The sequence below is a fragment of the Plecotus auritus genome (assembly GCF_963455305.1).
Source record: "Plecotus auritus genome assembly, chromosome: 4".
Classification (NCBI taxonomy): Eukaryota; Metazoa; Chordata; class Mammalia; order Chiroptera; family Vespertilionidae; genus Plecotus; species Plecotus auritus.
In genome coordinates, this window is record NC_137775.1 from 252,327 (window position 1) to 273,202 (window position 20,876).

The window sequence follows — 20,876 nt, forward strand, 5'->3', positions numbered from 1 at the left end:
GCTGGCCCCGCCCCGGAACTCCCGAATAGCTCTGCTCCGCCCCACAAGCCCTTCAAAACGCTTATCCCGGGAGGCGCTGGAAGTGACGCAACCGACACTTCCCAGGGCTGCCGCCCGGGCGTGGCCCCGCGCTGAAGCCTAGCATGGGCTGGCGGAAGTGACGTTATAAACGTGCGCCGGGAGCTCTGGAGGGTCGGCCAGGGTCGCCGCGGCGGGCGCCTGGGCCGCCGGCCGTTAGACTAGGCCTCCGCAGGTGGTGTTGGCGTCAGCAGTGGCCCCAGGTAACAACCGCCTTGGCCTTTCTCTCCTTCCAGGGCCGTGCGGAGGCGACCCTGTGGCGGGGCCGGCTTGGAGCCCCGGAGGAGGTGGATGAGCGCCCAGGCCGCGCGGGAACGCTCTCCGTTCGAGCCGACGCCCCCGCCGCCACGCCGGGCGGACGCGGGGCCGGGTCATCCTGTACTGCCGCCGTGTCGCCTTTTCGTTTTTGTATATGAAGCACTTCTGTGGTTTTAGGGTAACGATGTCCAAAAAGTAACTTTCACATCTCTGACACTTTCTGAAGCGGGTTCTCGTTTTTACGTTTTTGGCCTTTTTTTCAGGAATGTGGTCCGTTGTCCTCAAAGTGATCATCGGATTTTTTGGTCCGTTCAGGAAATACCAGTGTTTGTGCTGCAGCAGCTCATGCTTGAAGCGCATGTGGGTTTTGACTTTTAACTTGTAACTAAGACCCGCAAGTCTAGTGAGAACGTCCTATTAGATAATGTTTAAACTGATATCTAATAATAATGCCACACGTTTATCCTGTGGGACGAGGTGTTGTATGTGATCATCCCTTCACCCCACGTGATTCAACCGGTTCCCAGGGCAACACAGCCCATCCAACGGAACGGAACACAGGGTCTTTGAGCAGAGTCATTTGATTCTTTTGTCTAAAAGTTACTTCAAAAATTAAGCCAAGAAAAAAAATAGTAATTTAAGGAAAGCCAGATACAGGCACACTTTGTATTTATGTCTTCTAGAGAGGTAAAGTTATTACATAAACAAAACGGACAGCTTCTACAGTGTTTTACTGAAATGGCGGGTCAATAGGGATCACACTAAAGTGTATTGGATGCAATTAAATGTTTATTGAATTCAGTGCCTAAGACACTGAAGGTATAAAACTAATTGGAATATTTAAGAACCTGAAATTGGCCTAATAGGGCTGTGTACATAGAGCAAACTCAGGCATAAAGTTTGCTTGGGAATTTGTTTTCTCTGGGTATTTTTCCCCACAAGATTTCAGTGCTGATTATGATACCTTAATTTTGAGCATTAGGAGTATTTAAATTAAACATGTAACAAAACAGTTTCGTCCTTTTGGTAGTTTTGCTGCAGTCACAGGCAACATGGAAGGAATAAGCTTTCAGTATTACAGATAAAATGCTTCATTTGGGTGTGTGTGTGTGTGTGTAACCATGAAACTGGTTTATAAGATTGTAGAGCTTATGTGTATTCTCACATCAAACTTCAATGTTTCAGGGCAGCATCTTGGTGTGAACATAACCGAGAGCTGCGGGAGCTGCTAGGAAGTTGTGCTGGGGATGCTCCCGGGAAAAATCAGCTGCTGAGGCAGCGCCAGTGCGGACGCTGTTGACTTGCCCAGAAAAAAGGGATCGCCATGGATCAGAACAACAGCCTGCCGCCCTATGCTCAGGGCCTGGCCTCCCCTCAGGTAATAGCATCTGCTCTTGAAGGTTGATTTGTATTCTTTAAGCCATTCACATCTTGTTGAGAAGGTCTTCTAGGCTTTGAATAGGCATGATGGTGTATAATTTGCAGAGTCTCTGTGGAAGCGTAAATATGTATTTGTCCTTGCGGGTGTTGTCTCCCTGTCTGTGGTTTATTTTTTAATTTTCTTGATGGTGCCTTTTGGAAAGTAGTTCTTTTTTTCCGGTCTCTTTATCAGCGTTGCTTCATGGTTCGTCTTCTGTGTCTTGTCTGAGAGATCTTTGCCTACCTTAACTCATAAGGTGTTTTTCTGCATAGTTCTTGTTTTTATGTGTATATCTGGCACTTATTTATTTGTTTTTAGCTCATTTTTATATGTGGCCTAAAGAAAGACAGGCCTTTCAAAACCTTAGCCATAGTCGTTTTAATTTAACGTAGCCTGCATGTTTTCTAGCCAGTATTTTTATGGAAGTTAGTGGTAGATGTAGTGGAATAATGTCTGTACTTGGGGCCACAGTGTGTAGTTTGTCCTCCTCTCCTTTCTGCCACCATGTTGGTGAGATAGTTTGACATAAATGTCGTACACATTTTTAGTTTATGCTTTCTGCCAAATTAAGTGGCAGAGCAGGAAAGGGTTGTGGCTCTTTGTTGGGTCTTGCACTTACTTGAAAATCCAATGGAAACGGAACCCCTCCATGCAGAACTGTCAGGTGCGGCTTTAGGAGGTTCACAGCGGCCACGAGCTCTGCAGGCTCCACAGGCTCCATGGATGTAGGTGTCGGGAAAAGGCCGGACTGGGTGTTGGAAAAATGTGCTTGTGATCTTTGCTAATCTGCCAATAAGATCTGTGGTCTTGGGCAACTCATTTAACTCTTCTTAGTCTCAGTTTCCTTATTTAATGAAGAAAGAAGAGCATGTGTTTCTCTTCCCAGAGGTCTGTGGGTAAGACTCGGGGTGATTAATAAATGTCACCATGTCTGGAAACATTAAGAAGCAATGTAGAAAAGTAAATTGATATTCTGATAAATGCATTGGGTTTTGTTGATTTAACCTTTTGAGAGCAATGATTAACCTTTTTTAATAGTGTTAGAATAATCATCATGAACACTGCTAACACTCAGTGTTTTCCATGTGCCTGTCATCCAGTTGGACGTTGTAAGTGGACCTTTCTAGGGTAACCATGTAATTTATCATCCAAGCTGGAAATGGGGTGCTACCCAGAGGGTATGCAGGATAATAGTTTAAACAAGGATGTGGGGTCACCGCAGTGGTCTCCCTGATTCTTTCTGACAATCTCAGGGCATTGTCTCCTAGGTGGGCCTGAAGGGTTTAGCAACTTCCTGAGGTTCTCACGTGTAGTAAGTAGCAGATTTGGATTTCACACCTGAGCTCCTACCTACTATGTTATGGTAATTGAAAAAAGTGATGTGTGAAAGAACAGCAAGTTCCTCCCTATTAATGCTCAATAACTGCATTTATACCAGAAGGTGTCTGTCTTTACACATCTCATCTGTTTTCTCACCAGGCAGCACCAACCAGCCTAACTCACCGTTCTGACTTTCCACAGGGCGCCATGACTCCTGGAATCCCTATCTTTAGTCCAATGATGCCGTATGGCACAGGGCTGACTCCACAGCCCATTCAGAACACCAACAGTCTGTCCATTCTGGAGGAGCAGCAACGGCAGCAGCAGCAGCAACAGCAGCAGCAGCAGCAGCAGGCAGCAGTGACGACAGTGACAGCCGCAGTGCAGCAGTCAACATCCCAGCAGGCTCCTCAGGGGACCTCAGGACAGACACCACAGCTCTTCCACTCACAGACTCTTACCACTGCACCCTTGCCGGGCACCACACCCCTGTACCCCTCGCCCATGACCCCCATGACCCCCATCACGCCTGCCACGCCAGCCTCTGAGAGCTCGGGGATTGTGCCACAGCTGCAGTGAGTACTCGTGTCCTCTTGCTGCCTGGGAAGGTCCCTGGGAGCCTGCCGCTGCTCTTTGTTTTCAGAGGCATCCATGGATCTCAGTGACTCTGGATCGCAGTTTCTGTCTCACTGGAGAGGGAAGGAAAGCTGTCCTAGTGAGTCGCCCTCAGTGAGAAGCTCTCCCAGCTTTAGAAGTTGGCAGCTTGTTTCTATGCTCTTGGACCAGCAGAATCCCATGTGTATTTTCTTGTAGACATTTCCCTAGAGCTGGTTTGCTCAGGCCAGATAGAAGCTCCTTCCCTTGGCATGCTGTTGGTCTTTGGTATGATTAGCTACTTAGTCATAGAATTAGTATGGTTCATAGTGGTCCTTTTTTTTTATTGGTTACTAGAGACCTGATGCACAAAAAAAGTAGGCCCTTGCAGCCCTGGCTGCATTGCAGTCCTGTCGCCCCACCCCCTGCCCACTGGTCGTTCTAGAAGGTTGTCTGCTGTCCAGTCTAATTAGCATATTAGCTCTTTATTATATAGGATTATATGAGGGCTGCATATACATCTTTGAAGAGCTGTGTCATTCACACAAGCTGAGGATGGCTGTTCTTGCCCTAAATGGACTTTTCTATCTAAAGGCAGTGGGTTCTATATATAGCAGGATTCGGGGTGAGGGGGGTGGGGCGGGTGGGGAATACAATATATTCATACAGTGGGGAGGAGGAAGTATCTAACAGGTATAGAGATGGGTGGACGGCGGTGGCGGCTGCACAGCACTGAATGCATTGGACACCACTGAGCGGTGCACCAGAAGTGGTGAAGGCGCTAAATTTTATGTTCTGTACATTTCAAGACAATTTCAAAATGAGAAAAAAGAGTGCATTTAAGTCCTAGCTGGTGTTCTTAGTGGTTAGAGCATTGTCCTGTGCACCCTAGGGTCGCAGTTTCTATTCCTGGTCAGGGCGCATACCCAGGTAGCAGGTTCGATCCTTGGTTGAGGTGCGTGAGTGAGGCAACCAATCGATGTTTCTCTCTCTCCCTCTCCCTTCTACTCTCTCTAGAATCAATGAAAAACATATCTCGGATGAGGATTTAAAAAAGAAAAGAATACATTTAACTGTAATATGACTAAATGTGTGATAGATGCACCAAAATTTACTTGACTGAGTTCACACATGGACAAGTGTTGCAGGCACGCGTGTTTCGAAGTTGATTGGAAGGAAATGGGTGACATGGAGATGAAGACATGCCTAGGTGCCTTACAGCTGTGCACTCGCACCCACGGAAGGTGTGTCTGCAGTCTGGGTGCACTGTGCACAGGACAGTGATGCCGGGTCCATGCACGATAGTTTTATTCAGGGGGCACTGCGCATAGCAAGTCTACACTTTCAAGACCAGGAAAATATAGAGTAAAACTTTAGGTTGGCTCTGTTTATAAATTTTTATTAAAATTTGTAATAAAGTTGTTTTTCGCTGTAGTATACTTTTTCTTTTGTAAGTTATTCATGAAATAATACAAGAATACTAAAAATGGGGGTCTTGGGCATAGATAATAAATGGTTGTCTGTTTTTCTTGGTTTACTGTGAGTTAAGCAGAACAAAATAGGGTGTTTTTTTCCTTTGTTCTGAGTTCTTGTTCTTCCAAAGGATACTTATTTGGAGAGGACTGAGAAAGTCACGCCTGCCCATTTTCTTTTTAAGTAGCGGTCTTAGGGTTAGCAGTGGTGGTGGTTCAGAGCTCAGAGATGAGGTTCATTGGATTTAGTGACAGGCTAGGGCAGTGGTCGGCAAACTGCGGCTTGCGAGCCGTGGTTTGCCGCTCAGTTGACTAATGGGTTTGCCGACCACTGGGCTAGGGCTCTGGATAGACGGCTCCCGACTCTGGCTCTGAGGAGCCACGTGTCTCCTGAGCAGGTTACCCCCGTTTAAGCCTCAGTATATGTAAAATGCTCACTATGGTATGTGTTACTTTTTAAACACTTAAAAAATGTCAGTTTATTAAAATTGTAATTAAAATTAAGTTTAAATTTCATGAAATCAAATTAGTTTGAATGAAACAATCAGGATCCCAGATAATCATCTAACACCTCATCCTGTAAAAGTTAAATGAATAAATCACGTTTTCTTTTCAATTTTTTTGGCAGAAATATTGTATCCACAGTGAATCTTGGTTGTAAACTTGACCTGAAGACCATTGCACTTCGTGCCCGAAATGCTGAATATAATCCCAAGGTCAGAGCAATTTTAATGTATTTCAAACCGTAATATAGGAATTTATTTCTCAAGATCCCTAGATCAAAAAGTTTGTGCAGTGGTAATAAATAAATGCTGTTTCTGAAAGCCAACTGGAAATAGGAGGTCACTTCCGCAGGTACTGACGTGCCTGTATTCTGCCTTATGAATTCCTCTGGAGGTGAAGGTTTTCCAAACAAACTTTATAGCTACAGAGCTAGTCATGGGAAGCAGCAAATACAAGGTAGAAGTACAGGCCCTCGTGTAATTAAAGAAAAAAAAATTGAGCCCTGGCCTATGTGGCTCAATTGGTTAGGCTTGTCCCAGACATTGGAAGGTCCCTGGCTTGATTCTCGGTCAGGCCCCATGCCCAGATTGCAGGTTTGATCCTATGGGAGGCAGCAGATCAATGTTTCTCTGTCACATTGATGTTTTTCTCCCTCTCCCTCTTTCTCCCCCCTCCTCCCTCCCTCCCACCCTCCTTCCCTCTCCCTTTCTCAAATCAATAAGAATTTTTTTTTTTTAAGAAAAAGATTTGCAAGTACTCCCTATCTTATAGGAATGTAGGGAAGAATATACAGGTCATGGTTTAACTCAGTCGTCACAGTTCTGCTTCCTGTGGGAAAGCTTGTGCCCTGCTTGGTGATGGGAGGTCCTGCCTGGGGGTGCATGCGGGTGCTATGGTGGCTGTGCACAGGACCTCTTAGCTGTCATTGTCTAGTTTTCCTCACGCCTTAATGACTCTCCACCATTCCAGCGGTTCGCTGCTGTCATCATGAGAATAAGGGAGCCCCGGACCACAGCCCTGATCTTCAGTTCTGGGAAAATGGTGTGCACGGGCGCCAAGAGGTAGGTGCGGAGAGGCCGTTCTGTCTGTGGTTTGTGTGTTCTCGGTGGTAGGCTGATGGTTTAATCAAATGCTTTTGTTGCTTTCTTACTACAGTAGTTGGCTCTAATCACTTTAGTTGGCAGTAATTTCATTTTTTTAAAGTTAGGCATGGCCCTGGCTGGTTGGCTCAGCTGGTTGGAGTGTCATCTCGTACACTGAAAGGTGGCAGGTTCTGTTCCTGGTCAGAGCACATACCTGGACTGCGAGTTCGATCCCCGGTTGGGGCGTGTACAGGAGGCAACTCATCAGTGTGTCTCTCTCACATTGGTGTTTCACTCTCCTTTTCCTTCCTCCCTCTAAAGACCTCCTTGGCTCTGGCAGTGACGTGGTGACAGGTGCCGCTGCCCTCGTGGGGATGGTGTTTGTTCTGACGGTCTGAGTCGTGCGCCTTCGTGTCAAATGCTGTTGCCTGTACTCTGCCTCCGTGTGCAGTGAGCCCCTCTGCAAAGGCCTTGACTAGTCTAAGCCTAACAGGCAACAGACTTGGTAGGAGACACAAGGAGTGGGGGGAATGAGACAAATGAAGTAAACTAAACTAAAATCAAAGGTGATTGATGCACGTGCAGGTGTTAACGTACAGAGGGGCTGTGGAGCGTTTGCTAATTCTGAACTTGAAAGTCGTCCTTTAAGGAAGCCATGGGTGTAGACATTCTGGCTCTGGTCTCAAAGTGTTTTCAGAAGGCGAGACGTGGGTCTGCCCCTGGCTCCACATCACACTTCATTTCCGCGTCTTTACCACTTGTTTTACTTGGGACGAGGCCATGGGAATGTGGGGTTTCCCAGTGGATGCTCCATGTGTTGCCTTCACTGCAGGCACGCTGTCTTGTACCTCAGAAGGAACAGGGGCTATCTGTGTGGGTGACTATTGTATCAAGATAAGAAATCATAAATACATTTATTATTATTAAAGAAAAATAAGGCACTGCCAGTATATTGTTCTGGTTAATTTTTGTCATTCCTGACCCTGTACCTGAGAGAGAGTCTTGTTTAGGGTGGTATCATTGCTCTCATTCTCCATGTTCTACATAAACTCTGCGTTCTGAGTCAGTTTTATCCAACAGGTGAGTTATAGAAATGGACTTAAAATAGAGTAGAACTAGTGTGTGCATTCTTTTAAGTACAAACCTCATCAGTATTTTCCTATCAAAATGAAACTTGTTTGTTTTCTCTCAGTAGGAATTTGTGAGCTAAAATACAAAAGCAGTGGTCATGATGGTGATTGTATGTGCACATCTGTAAACTCGGGGCTGGCAGTAATGGGGTGAATTGGAAAGGTGGTCCTTTTGGTAGGCTTGGTTTCCTAAATTTGTTCGTGTCTGCAGATCTTTTTTCTTACTGGGAAGGGGTGACCAGTTCACACTTTTTAAAGCTGCTCATTTAAGTAACCATTTTAGCTGGCTCAGAGTATGAATAGCTCACTTTTCCCTTTCCCTAGTGAAGAGCAGTCCCGACTAGCTGCAAGAAAGTACGCCAGAGTTGTGCAGAAGTTGGGGTTCCCAGCCAAGTTTTTGGACTTCAAGATTCAGAACATGGTGGGGAGCTGCGATGTGAAGTTCCCCATAAGGTTAGAAGGCCTGGTGCTGACCCACCAACAGTTCAGCAGGTAAGTCTGAAGGGTGTTGGGATTGCTTTTGGCAGCAGTCTGTTTAAAAGTTCATGATAAATTGTCTGTAGCTCCCACTGTGTTTACTGTGGAGGTTTCTCCTGATGGCCGGAGTGACGTCTCTGGGTCTCGCTGGCCTTCTTCCCACTACATGTGGTAACGTGAAAACCCCCTTTAGCGGGTGAAATTGATTCCCCTTCTCTGTTCCATCATCATATTGCTCAGTGACTATATTTCAAATGTGTGAATTAACCCTTTGTACGCCATAAGCATCTATAGACATATAGATGGTTTCCGTTTTGGACGCGTGCCAGATAGCTGGTTAAACCCACCACCTTGCCGAAACTGGTTTGGCTCAGTGGATAGAGCGTCGGCCTGCGGACTGAAAGGTTCCAGGTTCGATTCCGGTCAAGGGCATGTACCTTGGTTGCGGGCACATCCCCAGTAGGAGGTGTGCAGGAGGCAGCTGATCGATGTTTCTCTCTCATCGATGTTTCTAGCTCTCTATCCCTCTTCCTTCCTCTCTGTGAAATATCAATAAAATATATTAAAAAAAAAAAAAGATTTTTAAAAAAGAAACCCACCACCTTGTGCATCAACCTTCCCCCTTCGGTCTACTCACCATTATCAGATCCACCAGTGAAGGGCATGGTTGAAGGACATGAATATCCTTTCTGCTGCTTCTCCCTGCTGCTTCCTGCTGAGAACTACCAGGCAGATGGTCCCTCCCCAGCCTTCCTGCTTGCAGCACCCCTCAGGCTTGCTGTGCCCTTTGGGGTACCAGGGCCTTTGTACATTCCACTTTCATACCCGGCATAGTCTCACTTTTGCTTTGAAAACTCCCACTCGCATTTCTAACCCGAGCACCTCTTCCTCAGAGAAACCTTCCTGAATTTTCTGCTAGGCGACACACACATCCTGTTTTCAGTTTCTGAACTAATGACACAAGATTTCTAGGTTTAGAATAAGACACATAAGTAGAGCATCCGAACAGCGGAGTCAGGGAAAGGTTCATTCTCTACCCGGTATCTGCTCCAGCACTTTGTTTAAATGCCTGACCAGGATCAACAGCTAGAGAATATTTCAATGTAAGGAGATGAAATAAGAATGATTAAAAGGCAAAACATTGCTATCAGATCTGAGAAGCAATGTTATCCCTAAATTTGTCCAGAATAACACTGGGTAAGGGTCAGAGAGACTTCAGAACATGATGTAAAGCTCTCGTTATTGTCAGAAAAAGCCACACTCATTAGAGAGTTATTTAGTCCTCAATGCAGATTACCGGTTGGCTTCCCTGGCCTTCCACCCCCTCTCCTTTGATGCTACTTGAGGAGCTGGGCTTTGCCTCCTTACAGCTGTTTTTTCATGTTTTTGTTTATACAGGCTTTCATTTTATCTAAAAGCATGGGCAACTTTTAATTTATAAACTGTTCTTTATGTTTTCCTTCTAGTTATGAGCCAGAGTTATTTCCTGGTTTAATCTACAGAATGATCAAACCCAGAATTGTTCTTCTTATTTTTGTTTCTGGAAAAGTTGTATTAACAGGTAAGTTGTAACAGGAAGTAGTGTCTGAAGATTTTAAAGTTTCAAGAATGTCATTTTCTCCATGTGAGAAGTAATTTCACAGAGTTGGGACCGTTGGTAGCTACTTGCAGAGGCCTTTTCTTTCCTCCCACCCAAACATGCTGGCAAGAAGCGTACCAGAGAGGAGGGAAAATCAGACCCCATTTCTGCTGGTCCTTCAGCCCAGGCTTGACCTGTGGCGAGGGGAGAAGATGGGCATCGCATTGGATGGAGTTTTAGTGGGAAATTGTCCCTTAAAGCCTTTGCATTAATCAGCAATGTGGTTTTGAGACAACAAAGGGAGATTCGGAGGAGCTTGGTGGGAGGCAGCAGTTGGGGAATACTATTCAGCCATTGTTACTGCACCTGTGGCCCTGATCTGGTGCAGGGACCAGCACTGTGATGCCTGCAGAGAGAGAGTCTGAGTCACATAGGGCAGTGGTTGGCAAACTGTGGCTCTGTTGACTAATGAGTTTGCCGACCACTGACCTAGATTCTCGATTCCAATAATTACAGGCTGTTGTTGTTCCTTGTGATTAAGCCCCTATCCCAGTGGTCGGCAAACTCATTAGTTAACAGAGCGGCAAACCGCGGCTCGCGAGCCGTATGTGGCTCACAAGCCGCAGTTTGCTGACATAGGGCATTGCTTTTGTAATGTAAAAAGCCCTTTTAAGAAAACTGCTTTAAAAACAAAATTGTGACAAGGGGTTTTATCATTAATACCAGAGGCCCGGTGCATGAATTTGTGCACTGGTGGGGTCCCACTGGTCCATGCCTGATGGGGTCCATTGGGGGCAGGCCGGCTGGGGCTAGGGGCCGCGGACGTTCTGGTCGTCTGCTGTTCAGTCAGTTTGCATATTATCCTTTTATTATGTAGGATTTTAATGCCTGCGTCTGCTAGTCTAACTCATGGAGAGATTTGTGCTAGTGATTTTAAATCATAATTTTGCCTCTTAATAGGTTAAGATATGCCATTTTAGACTCTCATCAATACCCCACTTGTCTTCATAGGTGCTAAAGTCAGAGCAGAAATTTATGAAGCCTTTGAAAACATCTACCCCATCCTCAAGGGCTTCAGGAAGACGACGTAATGGCTGGCCTGACCTCCCACCCACTTGTAAAAACACATCCGTTTGGTACATTTAAGTGGTGTTGTGGGTGGCCTGGGTCCACGTGGGTTGCAGCCTGCATGTACACCTAGGCACACGCCAGGTGTTTCTGTAGTGCTGCGCTGTGCTGCCCATCTATTTAGATTTAGATTTTAAACTCTTACTGCTGTTGACAAGTTGGTTTAAGGGACAAAACTTTGGTGTTAAAGCCACCTCTACAATTGACTGGACTTTTAATTTTGTTTGCTTTATTCCCCATAAACCACAGTTTTTATATTTGTACCAGAAAAGTAAAAATGTTTTTTACAAGTGTTGTTTTTCCAATTTGTAATCCTAGGGTTTATTTTTGTGCCAGACACATTCCGCCCTCTCAGTATTGCAGGACAGATGTATTAATGAACATGGATGGCTGTAAATATTTCTCTCCTCAGTACTCTGTACAATAAATGCTGTTTATAAAAGTGTTAGGTTGATGTTATGATGCCTTGTAAGATTTATGTGATCCTACTGTTAAAAGGTTGTATTTTAGATATAATGCCTGAAACCACTCATTGTGTGTGTGCTTGTTGTTTCAATCAACATTTCATTGTCTGTTGCAATGGAAATGGAAGAACTGGCCGAAGGCTTAAGGTTACCCATCAAACATGTCTATCATGGTCATGCACTGAGTTCTTCATTTCCCAGAGATGTTGCCTGTGACTCACCCTAACCCTGTCCCAGCACATCTGTTTTATTCCTTGTCTTCCCTCCATCTCTTTTCCTTAACATTTCAGGCCATTTGGCTGGTGGATCCTTGTGTTGGGCCCTTTGCTGATTCGTGGTGTGGTTCCATGTCCCATCTCAGCTCCTGCAGGTGGGGGCTGCATCCAGATGCTTGACCCCTTCGTCAAGGCTGAGTGTGTGTTCTGTCAGGAATACAGTCTTATACACTACCCCAAGTATTGTCAGAAGCGTAATAGCATATTTTTTGCTGTGCTTTCTGTATTGTCGGAGGTTGGTAGGGCCAGAGCCAGTACCTGCTGCACGGCTAGTGGGCTGCTCCCCCATACTGGCTGTCTGGTCAGGCAGTCTGGCCAAGCAGAGGTCTGGGGCAGTGGATGGATTGGCAGTAGTGATGGACGTCCTCTGCAGGAGCCATAAAACGTTTTGACATTTCTAGAGGCAACTGAGTTGCGTTATGTATTTGTACATGAGGAAGGAGGGTCTGAGGGGAGGGGGGCACGGGGGATGGCAGGTAATAAAGAGTTGGGCTGGCTCAGGACACAACCTCCTGTAGATCAGCACGAAGACCCATTTTCTTTTTAAAGTTTTATTCCATTGCAGGTCAACATGTGTGAAACCATTAAACTAAACACTTAGAAAAAGGAAATAGACACACAGCTGTACAAATATTTAAAAAATATATGATCACACTAGGACTACCATCTATAAATGGTATCTTGGTGTCTGTTCAGATCTGTACTTTACTGGATGTGCATACAGGTCTGCATAATAAACTGCACAGCTTTCCACTGCATAGGTACACCAAAATTTATGCAATTCCCTGTTACTGGACATTTTTGTTTCACTAATATTTAGACACTAGAGGCCCAGTGCACAAAATTTGTGCACCGGTGTGTTAGCCCGGCCTGCGCCCTCCTTCTTGCAATATGGGACCCTTTGGGTGATGTCTAAATGCCGGTTTAGGCCCAATCCCACATGATCGGGCCTAAACTGGCAGTCGGACATCCCTCTTGCAATCCGGGACCACTGGCTCCTAAATGCTAGCCTGCCTGCCTCTAACCCCTTGCCTGCCTGATCACCCCAACCATCTCAGGTCCCGCAGCTTTGTCCAGAAGGACGTCTGGAAGGTTGTTCAGCTGTCCAGTCTAATTAGCATGTACACTTTTATTATTATAGATTGTGAATAAGGCCTAAAACATCTTTGTACCTCTCTCTCTGGTACAATTATTCCCTTAGAATAACGTCCTAAAAATGGAATTGTGAGATTTAAGAGGTTATGAGCACTTTTAAGGGTTTTCGAGGTTGTCTTTAAGGTGTATCTGTTACATCTTGCTTCCAAACAAATTCCTCTGTGTAGCTGGTGCCCAGGCTGCAGCTCTCAGCACAGGTGTAGATGGCCAGGACACCCCAATCAACACTCTTGCCCAGCCTGTCGGCCTTTAGGTAGTTGAGCAGCTGAGGCATGACCTGAGAAGAAAACAACACAGTCAGAGACTTGCTCAGGCGAGAAGCAACATCTGCCTTCAGCAGACCTTCCCTGCCAGGCTGATCCTGAGCTATAAAGTTTCCATGCTACACAGCATTATAGACATGCAATGAACGTACTGAACATTGTAAAAATATTTTGCAGCTCTGTCCTCGGAACCCATTTCATTTGGCATCTTTCACTTCCATTTGAGAAATAAGTTCCCAATTATAAGACTGGCCGATCCATTTGGCTTGGCTGGTTATCTAATTTTATTAATAGAGGCCCGGTGCATGAAATTCGTGCATGGGGGCGGGGGGCAGGTTCCCTCAGCCCAGCCTGTGTCCTCTCGCAGTCTGGGACCCTTGCTCCTTACCACTAGGCTTGCTGCTCCTTAGCGCTGCCACAGAGGCAGGAGAGGCTGCCGCTACTGCTGCTGAGCTCGCCAGCTGTGAGCCCATCTTCTGGCTGAGCGGTGCTCCCCCTGTGGGAGCACACTGACCACCAGGGGGCAGCTCCTGTATATAGCGTCTGCCCCCTGGTGGTCAGTGCACATCATAGCGACCGGTCATTCTGCCGTTTGGTCGATTTGCATATTAGGGTTTTATTATATAGGAGGATGTGCCATACAATAGGACTGAGGCTTCTATCTGGGAAACTTTTACTTTCTGTCATTTGAACAGCAGATGCTGGTACAATGACTGAAAGGACACTAGTATAATGAATACAAAAAGGAAATCCATTGATGTCTGTAGAGAAAGGGACCTCAGGAAGCCAGCAATTGGATAGAAGGCTGAAGGTCTGCCCCACCAGTAGGAAACTGCTTCGCGCACACACACACACACAATGGCAGCTCAACTCTGCATCAAGAGCTTTGGGACTAAGAACCAACCAGTGTTGGATGCAGTCCTTATAATTCCCTTTTTACCCAGAACAAGTATAACCTACCACTCTATAAGGTTACTGAATCCACAGAGGATTGATTTCCACCCAACCCCAAAATGATTCTGATGCTAACAATCTCTTTTGAAAAAACATTTACCTTAATGATACTTAATGTGTCTTAATGATACATGCATTTGTTTTCCTAACAAATCCACAAATCAACACTAAATAGAGCAAATTCTGAAACACTCACAACATACAGAGTCAGACCCTGATCAGTGGAAGATGTATTATTTAAAATTACCAAGATAACAGAGACACTGAAAATAACACTGTATCTGTACTGGAAGGTGGGGGGTGGTCCAGATGGTAAAAGCAAACACATGTAAACCCTCATTATTGTAGAAGCCCACAGATGTCTGGAAATTAGTAAAATTACAAATGACAGGAAAGTCATGTTACTTAGAGATGGAAAAATTACCAGATAAAGCAGTAAGACAGTTTTAAGCCCTGAGGTGGGACAGGAACCTTCTGATTTTCATGGTGGGGCAATTTCTGTAATACCATTCAGACCCCATGCATACGTTACTTTGGTAAAGTTTTGTAATGTTTTAAAGAAATAAAGCAGGGTAATTACCTAGTAAAATAATTCCTATTTAAGGTCATACCTGGAATTCAAATATTCTCTTGGCTCCACAGGGGCAGTCTGGAATATCCTCCTCTTGGGGGACATTTTCACCAGAGATCCAGATGGGGGCAAGCCCTCTGCCATACCTGAGAATCTAAAATCAATTAGGATCACATTCCGATCACCCACATCTCACCTAAGAGTTTTCCCTGCCCCTACCCCACACATTCTCAAAGTTAATTCCTTTTCAATGTTATCAAAGCAATGATTCCAGCCTCTCTAATTAAGGATATCAAAATTTAATCTGAATCTCTAGTCATTTATGCCAGATGCTGGGGTGAAAGCAGTCACATGTGCTCAGCCAGCAGATGTGCCACTGGCCCACTGCTGCTGGGAAGGCCTTGGGGAACATAGACGTTCATTCACACGTTATGAGGGGGGCGAGGGTGCTGGGTAACCCTGCAGTTATATGCGTTGGGTACAGGGTTCTTCCAATAAAGCCAACTATATTTGTTTACAGTGACAGTGTGTGCAACGATCCAACTGCATAGTATATGCTAGAAGACTTGGAGCGGATAATATAGTCATTCTCACAATGCCAAAAAAAAAAAAAGAAAGAAAAATAAAACACATCCTATATGCTAGTGTAACTTTTGTTCTCTTGGTAACTGTTAAAAGGATCAGAACAGGAAAAGCACCTTCCCTTTGTGTGAAGGGCTGCTGTGATGAGACAGCTTCTAAGGATGACACCCCTAAAAGAACACAAGAGGGAACCATGTGAGTTCTACTTTACCTGTTCTGGTTCCAGGGCTATTTTATTTTTAAACTCCTGGAAAATTTTATCTTCCCTGGATTCATGTTTTGCCATGGAATCCAATTCTTCCACAGGTGCTTCACCTAAAAACCATCAACAACCATTATGTCAACAGGAATAATCCCCAGGACTCAACAATTCAAACCGCTTAAGGGCAGCCAGTTTCAAACAACTGACTAAGTTCTGAATGAATCAGACAGCGAGGGCCAGATGTTCCCAAGGGCTTTCCCTATTTAAGTTCTTTCAGGTTGGCTCTGCATGACCACCTGAATTTCCGGGTGCTCCGTGAAGCACTATTCACTACCCAGGTTCCTTCCTGGTGACCACTTCTCTTCATTAAAGTTTCAAATTTAAAAGAACAGACCCAAGTCCTGGGCTCGGGACACTGTGCCTAGCACACATTAGGACACTCAACAAATGTGAGCCCTTCTTTTTTAAAAAAATGTTTATATTGATTTTAGAGAGAGAAGGGAGAGGGAAAGAGATGGAAATATAGTTGAGAAACATCAATTGGCTGGGGATCGAGTCACAACCCAGGCATGTGTCTTGACTGGGAATCAAACTGAGGACCTCTTGATTCATGGGACAACGCTCAACCAGGGAGCCACCCAGGCCGGGCCATGAGCCCTTCTTATCACTATCACCCTTATGCCACCTGGATACTTCAAATCTCCTCACACTTCTCTTCCCAGCTGGCCCACCTGCTAAGCTGTCCTGCCAGCTCATTCCTATGCACTCTCAGCTACTAGGACCCCAGACACCTGCATCACTGCTGTCCCCAACAGTAGTTAATCTTTGTAACAAGTATTACTATATATTTCTGAGGTCCTTACATGAACTATAGACCAGTGAGCCAACATTCTAATCTAAAATCTAATTTTGTGGTGGTTCTTAAGAGCTCGAGTTCTAGCGAGTGAGATGTGAGCTCGAACTCCATTTAAAACCCAAGAACTTGGGTCAGTTACATGACCAAAGAAGTTACATCCAGAACCTCAAAGTCCTCACTGCAAAATGGGGGTGCGAACTGTGATTTTCATGAGGTCATGCACAGAAGTCCTTGGTTAAGAGGAAGTGTTGAATAAATCTGCTGCCAATCAGCCTCTTAGGTACCTGATCAGCAGAGGCTCTGGAGTATGATCAGCTCTAGAGAAGTAACCAAATTGTGTAAAACTGGTCATGTTGCCCTGACTGGTTTGACTCAGTGGATAGAGCGTCGGCCTGCGGGCTGAAGGGTCCCAGATTCGATTCCAGTCAAGGGCATGTACCTTGGTTGCAGGCACATCCCCAGTAGGGGGTGTGCAGGAGGCAGCTGATCGATGTTTCTCTCTCATCGATGTTTCTAACTCTGTATCCCTCTCCCTTCCTCTCTGTAAAAAATCAATAAAATATATTAAAAAAAAACACAACTGTCATGTTACAGGGTCCCAGGGCAGGAGGAATAGGGGAACCGAGGCAGGAAAGTTTAAACAAGACCAAATAGTGTGGGCAATTTGCAGTCAGCATGTAACTAATAAGCCATTATCTCCCCCAGCCAAGGACTGAGAGCCAATGGTTAAAAAACCTCCCTAAGGAGAGAATGCAGAAAGGGAGGGTGAGGGGAAAGGAAAAAAGGGCCGTTTTACTCCCTAAGCAGAGAAGCCAGCAGTCTCAGGTTTGGCAAGGTAAAGTTGCCAGGCGCTCCTCATGAATTCTGGGAAGGCCACCACAAAGTAAACAGGGATCTTGAGAATTAATCTGCACCAAAACATCCAGCAGAGGAATTTTGAAACCTACAGACAGCCGAGTATATAATGCTCAGACTCCCACCCAACTGGTTCTGCAGATTAGATGAGAGCCTGTCTGCGCTTCCTAAGCCACATGCATACGTTTGCTTGCTTTGCTTTTTCACTAAAGGTGCATGCTCTCACTGCTTTATTAAATTGGCTTTTCGCAATGCATTCGAGGTCTGTCGTTTAAATTGATATAAGATAAGGATCAACTTTGGGGACAGTCTTCTCTGGGGTCAATGAGAGGTGCCTCTCACTTCGAAAGGGCATGCTGGCCCTGGCCGGGTACTCAGTTGGTTAGAGCGTCGTTCTGATACACCAAGGCTGTGGGTTCCATCCCAGTCAGGGCACATACAAGAATCAACCAATGAACTCATAAATAAGTGGAATAATAAACGGATGTTTTTCTCTCTCCTTCCCCCTCTCTCTAAAAATCAACAACAAAAAATCATATTTGAAATCAATTAAAAAAAGAAAAAGAAAAGAGTGTCCCACATTCTTTCACATACACCATCTTGATCTGAGGAATAGACCTTGGACCCAGATGAACTTACCAATTTCCTAGCATCCTGTGCAGTCCTACCCAAGTGCCACCTGCACACTTCCTCTGACTGACATACCTTCATGGACCCAGAACGTGTCTGACATGTGTCAAGGTGGGAGGAACAGGAAGGGTGTCGTCAGATGAGGCAACATTGGAAAGTTCTGTACTGCAGCCTCCTGGCTTTTCCTGTCAGCACCTCTCTTCTGGACACTCTGAGCCCACTGTTTCAAGTATTACGTACAATCACAATCACTTAATGAATAAAGTTCTGAAACTGACTCCTTACCCATGCTCCCTATAATCTCCGATTCATCATCTTTTTCTGAAACTTCAGGTGTAATCTCATCTTCTGTTTCTATTACAATTTCAAATTCTGGAAAAAGGAAGTTGTGATCTGGAACTGTGTTGTCCAAATTATCTGAAACAAAAAAGGCAACTTGTATCATCAGTAATAACTTAGTTTTAAGAACTGTCTAACAGTGTGCTATTTCTAAAGTATATTCCAATATAGTAACAGCTTCTCCTAGTAAATCCTATATAATAAAAGCCTAATATGCAAATCAACCAAACTGAGGAAGGACCTCAGGAACGAGTGGTCGCTATGACGTGCACTGACCACCAGGGGGCAGATGCTCAGTGTAGGAGCTGTGCCTTGGTGGTCAGTGAGCTCCCACAGGGGGAGCGCCGCTCAGCCAGGAGCCGGGCTCACAGCTGGCTAGTGCAGGGCGGTGGCAGTAGCCTCTCCCACCTCTGTGGCAGGGCTAAGGAGCAGTGAGCCAAGATGTAAAGAGCAGCAAGCAAGTAGTTGGTAAGGAGCGAGGGATCCCGGACTGCGAGAGGGCACAGGCTGGGCTGAGGGACCCTCCCCCACACCCTCAGTGCACAGATTTCGTGCACAGGGCCTCTAGTTAATATATACAGCTCCAACATTTTAGGTTGTGTAGACTATACATTAAATGCTGCTCCTATGAGACCTAACTAAGTGGGCAGAATCTCACAGCTCTTCCTACTGGGAATCAAGCTGCAACCCCAGGACTGCCCTGACTGGGAATCCAACGGGAGACCTTTCCTGCACCAGAAGACAAAGTAAGCCACACTGGCCATGGCTCACAGCTCTTCCTTCATAAAGGTGTTGTCACCACCAAACTTCTGAGAAGTATTAGAGCTTTTCTAATTCTAACTTTTCTGGGCAAAATAAAAATCTGAGTTGGTAGGTGCTATGAAGCTGAGCTGAAATTTAAAAAGAAGATGGACTCACCTGCCTGTCTACACGCCTGCTTATGTCCGGATCTCCAGTCCACAGCCTGGTGGTCCTTACTGCAGTAATGCACCTGGCGACACCGAGAGCACGTCTTAGGGCCTAAGCAGCCGCAAACCCTGCAGAGATGAGCCCCAGACTTGAGCTGGAGGCACACGGACTCTCCCGTCTCTGGGGGAGGCTCCTCAGAAGGCGGCTCATGTGAGTAAAAGTCATTTTTCCTGGGTAGCTGATTTCTAAAAACTAAGAAAAATGAGAAGAAACATTGTATTTTTAAATAAAACAGTATGTCAATTCAAATCATTTAGCTTCCATTCCTCACAGGAATGAAAAAGACACTCATGTGTTAAAAAGAGAAACAGTAGGCCATTTTTGCTTTCTTACCTTATGAAAGAAGAGGGGGAAAAAGTGGAAAAGAACAATAAAGTCTTCAGGTCTATAAACTAGTTTGGGGACCCACACCGAGCTGGCTCTCTGAGCTTGCTCCAGTCAATCCAGTTACCATCGAGCCTAACAGACTGAAAAAATGTGGAAAAGCTGTTGGGACACAGCTTCCTGAAAACTGACCATTTTATTTTTTTTAAATATACTTTGATTTTTTACAGAGAGCAAGGGAGAGGGATAGAGTTAGAAACATCCATGAGAGAGAAACATCGATCAGCTGCCTCCTGCACACCCCCCACTGGGGATATGCCCGCAACCAAGGTACATGCCCTTGACCGGAATCGAACCTGGGACCCTTTAATCCACAGGCCGACGCTCTATCCACTGAGCCACACCGGCCAGGGCTGAAAACTGACCATTTTAAAGTCTGAACATAAGCAAGCGCACGGAGTACCGATTGGATAAGAAAAGGTCTGGGCTGGAGGCGAAGGGGCGGGGAAGCGAACCCCGGGAGGCGCCGCCCGCCGCCCGCCGCCCGCGCAGGCCCCCGGCCTCTCCCTGCCGCTCCCCGCGTCGCCCCCGCCCGCCGCTCACCGCGCAGGCCCGCACAGCAGGGCGGCGCGCGGCAGCAGAAGAGGAACAAGCCGCGGTGGAAGGCGTCGGCGCGGCCCGGCAGGGGCGCGTACAGCTGTAGCACGAAGGCCAGCGGGCGACCGCACAGCGAGCACGCCAGCTCCGCGGGCCCGGGCAGCCCAGCTTCGCCCAGCCACGCCGGCCGGCCGCCAACCTTGCTGGGGAACTGCTTGCTGCGCAGCCTCCAGGCCGGCGCCACCTCCACGAAGCCCAGCTCCGCCGCCCCAGCGCGCACGACTGCCATTCCCTTGCAGTGCCACCCGGATCCGCACCCCCGGCCGGAAGGCGGAAGGCGGGTCCCGGAAGGCGCATAGGACAGCCGACCAGAAGCGATTGGGCGAGGGGTGTGACTAAGTTCCGGTGTCGTGTCTGAGGTCGTGAAGTGCGGCGGCTCCCACGTTCTGTGAACTCGGGCGACATTCCGGGCACCCACTGCTGACACGTGCCCACTTCCGCTGCCCTGGCGTCTGCGGGCTTCTCGAGTGAACGCGCTGCTGAGTGTTAGGGCAGGGATGAGGGGCCGTGGGGAGCGCGGTGAGAGGGGGTGAGAGCTAAGGCTGGAGGATGAGAAGGGAAGGGTTAGGTAAGGGTTTAGGGGTCAGGGCCCACGGCTAAAGGTTAGGATTTAGGCTGGGACCTGGGCTTTAGGGTTAGGGTTCAGTGTGAGGCTTCGTGCTGGGGGTCAGCTTTACCTTGCCCCGCCCCCTGTTCACCTGCTACTTCCCCATCACGTGCCCCCGCCCCCTTGTTCAC

General features: G+C 46.5%; 2 protein-coding genes across 3 annotated transcripts; one reads left to right on the plus strand and one right to left on the minus strand.

The window, feature by feature from the left end:
- Positions 1-130: 130 nt before the first annotated feature.
- Positions 131-11,570, plus strand: TBP (TATA-box binding protein). Its single transcript, XM_080663407.1, has 8 exons — positions 131-281; positions 1,522-1,714; positions 3,278-3,651; positions 5,771-5,858; positions 6,616-6,707; positions 8,183-8,350; positions 9,802-9,896; positions 10,926-11,570. Exons 2-8 carry the CDS (start codon positions 1,661-1,663, stop codon positions 11,003-11,005), a joined length of 951 nt encoding a protein of 316 aa, XP_080519533.1. The 5' UTR covers positions 131-281; positions 1,522-1,660; the 3' UTR covers positions 11,006-11,570.
- Positions 11,571-12,302: 732 nt separating this feature from the next.
- Positions 12,303-20,404, minus strand: PDCD2 (programmed cell death 2). Of its 2 annotated transcripts, none has more exons than XM_080663782.1 (6): positions 20,085-20,404; positions 19,107-19,349; positions 18,135-18,266; positions 15,518-15,621; positions 14,765-14,878; positions 12,303-13,213 (listed from the first exon to the last, which is right to left on the minus strand). In XM_080663782.1, exons 1-6 carry the CDS (start codon positions 20,365-20,367, stop codon positions 13,055-13,057), a joined length of 1,035 nt encoding a protein of 344 aa, XP_080519908.1. In that variant the 5' UTR covers positions 20,368-20,404; the 3' UTR covers positions 12,303-13,054. The 2 variants fall into 2 exon arrangements, 1 of the variants encoding a protein (XP_080519908.1); XR_013960348.1 differs by having other exon boundaries at positions 12,327-13,213; positions 14,765-14,870; positions 20,085-20,402.
- Positions 20,405-20,876: the final 472 nt, after the last annotated feature.

Excerpts from the sequence above, each read along its gene's own strand:
- TBP (XM_080663407.1), top strand. The coding sequence starts at position 1,661 with ATGGATCAGAACAACAGCCTGCCGCCCTATGCTCAGGGCCTGGCCTCC. Across the intron at positions 3,652-5,770 it reads GGGATTGTGCCACAGCTGCA|AAATATTGTATCCACAGTGA; the intron begins GTGAGTACTCGT and ends TTTTTTTGGCAG. Across the intron at positions 8,351-9,801 it reads ACCCACCAACAGTTCAGCAG|TTATGAGCCAGAGTTATTTC; the intron begins GTAAGTCTGAAG and ends TTTTCCTTCTAG.
- PDCD2 (XM_080663782.1), bottom strand. The coding sequence starts at position 20,367 with ATGGCAGTCGTGCGCGCTGGGGCGGCGGAGCTGGGCTTCGTGGAGGTG. Across the intron at positions 19,350-20,084 it reads CTGCTGTGCGGGCCTGCGCG|TTTTTAGAAATCAGCTACCC; the intron begins GTGAGCGGCGGG and ends CATTTTTCTTAG. Across the intron at positions 14,879-15,517 it reads TAGCCCTGGAACCAGAACAG|ATTCTCAGGTATGGCAGAGG; the intron begins GTAAAGTAGAAC and ends AATTGATTTTAG.